At 48.3% G+C, this 5,221-nt stretch overlaps 1 protein-coding gene across 1 annotated transcript; it reads left to right on the top strand.

The window, feature by feature from the left end:
• The first annotated feature begins 200 nt into the window (after positions 1-200).
• LOC135814442 (sialate:O-sulfotransferase 1-like) lies at positions 201-3,499 on the top strand. Its single transcript, XM_065327566.1, has 2 exons — positions 201-1,254; positions 2,481-3,499. Exons 1-2 carry the CDS (start codon positions 645-647, stop codon positions 2,864-2,866), a joined length of 996 nt encoding a protein of 331 aa, XP_065183638.1. The 5' UTR covers positions 201-644; the 3' UTR covers positions 2,867-3,499.
• The last annotated feature ends 1,722 nt before the right edge of the window (positions 3,500-5,221 follow it).

A 5,221-nucleotide genomic window follows, 5' to 3' on the forward strand; every position in this document is an offset into this window, starting at 1 on the left:
ATGCGCCAAGTGCACGTACGCCATGATCCGATCTCACGAAACTTCCTACGAAAGTTCATTTCGCGTTCCCTGCAAGTTTCGCGTCCAAAGTTGCGAAAGTTCGTGCGAAGTTTCTCACTTTGTGACGTAGAGCGAAAGTTCGTACACATTTTCGTTTTGCAGAACCTCTCTATTATAAAGAGGTGTCCTGTGTGTATGGTAGATCTGCGAAGCGCGCGCAGCGCAGACTGATCTAGGTGTTCCGTGTTACGGGTCGCTAAACAAATCGCTTGACATCACTCGTGCACAGATATCTACGCCAACTGCTCAGCAGAATCCGTCTATCCTGGATGTAATTTGGCTCCCGAACTCGAAAGGTATAAATATTTTTATCTTGGTGCTTTCTGCAAAGCAAAGCAAAGGCTGCATCGTAGCTTTATTCGCTGCGCAGCTGCAAGTCAGCAGCTGCACAGGTGACTGGTAGGTCTACAGCAGGGCCAGCTCACTATTTTCTCGTGTGGCAGCAGCAGCATCGTCCTGAAGGAAGATGTGTGCAAACGGTTCGTTTGTCATTGACCACGATAGTGTCCGGTAGTCAGTAGCCAAGTGTAGAATGGCAGCGTGCTGTTGCTAGTACCGGTAATGTTACTCTATCTGCCGCTGCCATGCCATTTAGCCTGGATGCAGTGAAGCCGAGAGCCGTATTGACGTGCACGGCGATCGTCGTGATAACTGTGTTTGTTTTCGGCTGGAAACAGTCATCATGGTCCTCGCCACCCCGGAGGCTGCATCCCATTACGGTATGGAATCATGGCAAAGAGGTGTCCTGGCCACGTGTGACCGAGCGGGACAGGATCGCAATGACCATGAAGGCAGCGAGTGAGCAGTTTTCAGAAAATGACCACGTACTGATGGGCCATGTGTGCGTGCAGCCTGTATTCTTACAGCGCAAGAGACCCATAATAGTGCTAACCAGTGTTCCGGGGAGTGGGAACTTCTGGACTCGCTATTTAATTGAGCAGATGACCGGAGTGTACAGTGGATCAATATACGCCGAGAAACTGTCCAAGACACGTATGGGTGGCGGCACGTGGAGTAACGCGTCCGTTGTTGTCGTCAAGGCGCATTCGCTCCTGCTCGGCGACGAGTTGAAGTACGAAGGTACGATCCTGCTGCTACGCAATCCGTTTGATGCTGCAAAGGCCGAGTTTAGCCGCGAAGCCACGGGAAACCATCGAGAAGCAGCCGCACTGGAAATGTTTAAAACGAAACGGGGTAAGAACATTTTTTAGCAGTTTGATTTGGGAATACTACATTGGGTTGTAGGGCACCACACACATGAATATTGTGCACACGTATACACACAATATTATACACACACACATACATGTACATGTGCAGCACACACAACACATGTGAGTACACATCTGCACACACACACACATACACCACATAACACACACTGTACTGTACTGTACTGTACTTGTTGCTCACTGCCAGAACTGGTCACGTGAGTCCCCCCCCCCCCCCCCCCCCCCGGGAGAGGGGAGAGAGACTCAAAAGGAATCTTGGAAAGATGACTCAATTGGTTATTGAACCGCCCAACGGCCGACACCCCCTGAAATCCCCAAAACTCTGGGTGGACTTGAAAATGATCCCACTTATGGGCTCACCACACCTCAGTAAGTGGGTGAGGACGAGGTGCAGAAAAAGGATTGACACACACACACACACACACACACACACACACACACACACACACACACACACACACACACACACACACACACACAAAACACATCGGATGTCCGCATGTGCACACGTGCATACACACACCACAGCTGGCAACTGGAGGGCAGAAATATTCTGCCCTCCAGTTGCCAGCTGTGCCTAGTATGCTTAGCGTATTTTTTGGGAAACGAGTACTCGCTCTTTTCAAATTTTCGAGCTAGTGCTCTGATATACATATACATGTGACTCGTTTCACCCGTAGCAAAAACTCACATGCGGGGTCGATTTTTATGGATCCTGTAGTTGCACATAGCTCTGGCAGTATTCGAAATGACTTATTCTACTGCCCCCCCCCCCCCCAACCTCCTCTCCCGAAGGTGGGCTTACTTCTGAACTGCTGTCGGTTTCTTTTGAATCCAAGAAAGGCTATCTGGCTGCCGTTGTTCAGGCAAGCATAAGAGATTTTTCATTTTTTTATTTTACTTTTTATCCACACAAGTGAGAGAGGGGAGGCTGTGTTGCAACTTCGAGTTTCACGTAGTCACGATCATCAGGCAACTGATTACGTTATATTTTTATCATTAGACACTGTGACATCTCCTGGCATGTCGAAAGACGGCCAATTAAGTTAATCAATTTAGATGAGGAGACAGAGCCAACCATGGCGGAACGGAATATACATTGAGAGTTTATAATACATGTAGCACTGTGACATGTTCAAGATGTTCTGTTTTTGATTTCTCCGATTGTTTGAAATTGCTTTCCTCCAGATCTATTCAAGGACAACGTGGCGGTGATTGGAGGTCGTTTTGAGAAGCTTGTTTCATTCTGGATTGGAGTTAGTAACGGTAGGCCTGTGCACATTGTGTACTTTGAGGACTTGGTGGCGGATTTGAAAGGCGAGCTGCAGAGGATCGCAAACTTCCTGAACATGGAGGTGCCCGCTGACCGCTTCCAGTGTATTATTGATCATAGACAGGGCGTGAACAAACGTAGCCATTCCCAATCATACAAGAATTACGATCCGTTTGACAAGGAGCTCACCCGGATCATGAACAGTCACATACGCGCCTCCTCCAGGATTCTACCTCGCGTTGCGCAGTACCTGCGAAGTGAGGAGGATGACAATGGAAGGGAGCTATTTGAAAGTCCTTGATCCATGCATGTGGCAGAAATCTACAGCATTGTGTGCTCATGAGCATGGCTTGAACTCACTCGAGCATTGTGTGCTCATGAGCATGGCTTGAGCTCACTTCTACAGCATCACGGTGTGCTCATGAGCATGGCTTGAACTCACTCGAGAGTCAGATTATATCCTAGACATTTCACAGATGGAGGATTATTTATCCCTTTGCCAAGTTTGTGCTGCTTGGTAACGTTGAGGTTTCATGCATGTTATCTAGATATTCCACTGAGATCTGTTGGCCAATTACCCTAGTCCAGCTGTCTCAGCCATTCAGAGCACCTTGATCTGCTGTATGTTTGCACTGTCATGCAGCGCTGCGGCTGACCTCACCGCCGCCGCTCCTGCTGCTGTGCTGCTGTTGTTGATAGGATCTACCAGTCGAAACCACTTACGACCAAACTTCTAGGTACTGCATTGTTGACCTCCCCCTATTCACCATCGGTCTCTCTGGCAGTTCTGCAACGCCGCACTACTAGTTTCGCATCGGAGTATCGATATTTTCAAATTCTGAAGACATGTTTGGGGCAACCAATTTACAGCGATTCGTTTTTCAAGATGAACCATTTGAATGAAATACAAAATCAAGCATATTGTCCGATCTCATTTTGGTATTGTGATTCACTTTAAAATTATGCCATGTGTTGCATGTGAGGTGTGCTTGTGTATCAGAATGAGGGCTGCTTGTGTAATTTGCAAAAGGACATGAAAGAAGACCCCGGGCCTCATGAAGCACGTGCATGATGCGGCCTTGTGAGGCCTTTATCCCTGATAGCTACAGTGTGGTCCAGGCCAAGGGAAAGGACTGGACATGCTGATGAGCATTCATTTGTCGCTCAGGATGCACCTATGTCTCTACTCTCCTCCTAATGTTACCGTAGATGTGTGGCATTCCTTATTGGTTCTGACAATATGTGTAAAATCACTGGTTAGATCACCGGTTTGCAACAGTTCCGAGACTCTCCTGTTGATATGTCTGAATCAAACTCCAGTGCTTCTTTTTTCTCTGTTTTCTTGACCTAAGCATCTGGGAATGCCTCAGGGTCAGATTTTACCATCTTGCTTGTTATGTGCATTGAGACTGCATGGCTGTGCTGTCAAGCAGGTGATGACGGCTGCAGCATGTGTCTGTCACTTGCGTCAACTGAATGAAGTATTAGTTGTCCAGCATAGACGTCAGTGACGGGCCTGCCCTGTGCAGGTTGTAGGGCTGACGTAAGGTAACAATCGGCTGAGAAAATGGCTTGATACACGTCCCTTGGCTCTCCATCATCTGTCACTTCAGCTGCTATCACTTCACCCTATCATTATACAATGAGCTGGATGCTAGCTTATCTTACAAGTACGGTGTATGTCAGTATTGATCGGGACCAGATTCTAAGAGAGTCCTTACACTGAATCATGTACAATGATTCCATACGTAATCGTCATGAAAAATGTGTGATTGTGTTTATTCTAAATGTTCTGGTCTGGTGCACTGAGTGGGGGTGTGTATAGAGTGTAGTCTGTAGATGAACACCGGTAACCATGGTAATACATACTACATGACTGTACTAGTACTAGTAGCACTTATCTTGGCTGGGGAGAGGCTGGGGTGGGCCGTGTGTGTGTGTGTGTGGGGGGGGGGGGGGTATTGTCAGGACTCGGCCTGTGGATCGTGACCTGTGGCCAAGGTGAAGACGCACGACAGCGCCAGCGCTAAGAGCAGAGGCAGGGGCGTAGCAGCCGGTCCGGCTTTGGCCGGACCACTTTTTTTAACACAATGCCAAAAGTGCCCAGAATGCAGGATTTTGCACCATAATTATTTCAAAATTTTCCCAGGGGGGACCCTCCGTGGGACCATCTCCAACGGCAGTGCTACGCGCCTGCTCTGCCAGTGCTGTTGGTGTGCCTCGCCAGCACATGCTCTACCCTGGAGCCCGGCCTACTATCCCCGCTGTTTTGTTCTTGTTGCTGTCTCCCAATCTTTCCTCTTGCCCTCCCATGGCCTGGTGACAAGTGAAAGATGGGACCGTTCAAGTCGCCAGACTCCCTACTGCCTGGCTAGCTAGGCTGTCACTATGTCAGTTGTTTGAATAGGACAACGAAGAGAGTGCTTGTTAGCTAAGCTGTACTAGTAGTCTAGTCCGTAGTTGATGACTGTTGCCTGTTGGATGTCATGGACACTGGACTGGTAGATCTACACTTTTTTGTATGTACAAAGAAGGCAATCGCTTGACTCCAGTCATGTCAGTGCTCATGAAATTTTTTGAAACAGGAGCTGACCGTATCTCCTGTCACACTGTCACACAGTCGTGATAAAGCAGGTGAGAGACAGAGTGGTCGTTG

This window comes from Sycon ciliatum, chromosome 4 (genome assembly GCF_964019385.1).
Source record: "Sycon ciliatum chromosome 4, ocSycCili1.1, whole genome shotgun sequence".
In the NCBI taxonomy this organism is placed as follows: domain Eukaryota; kingdom Metazoa; phylum Porifera; class Calcarea; order Leucosolenida; family Sycettidae; genus Sycon; species Sycon ciliatum.

Bases quoted from the DNA above. Each gene is read 5' to 3' on its own strand.
- LOC135814442 (XM_065327566.1), top strand. From the start codon at position 645: ATGCCATTTAGCCTGGATGCAGTGAAGCCGAGAGCCGTATTGACGTGC. The intron at 1,255-2,480 runs GTAAGAACATTT...GCTTTCCTCCAG, and splicing joins AATGTTTAAAACGAAACGGG to ATCTATTCAAGGACAACGTG.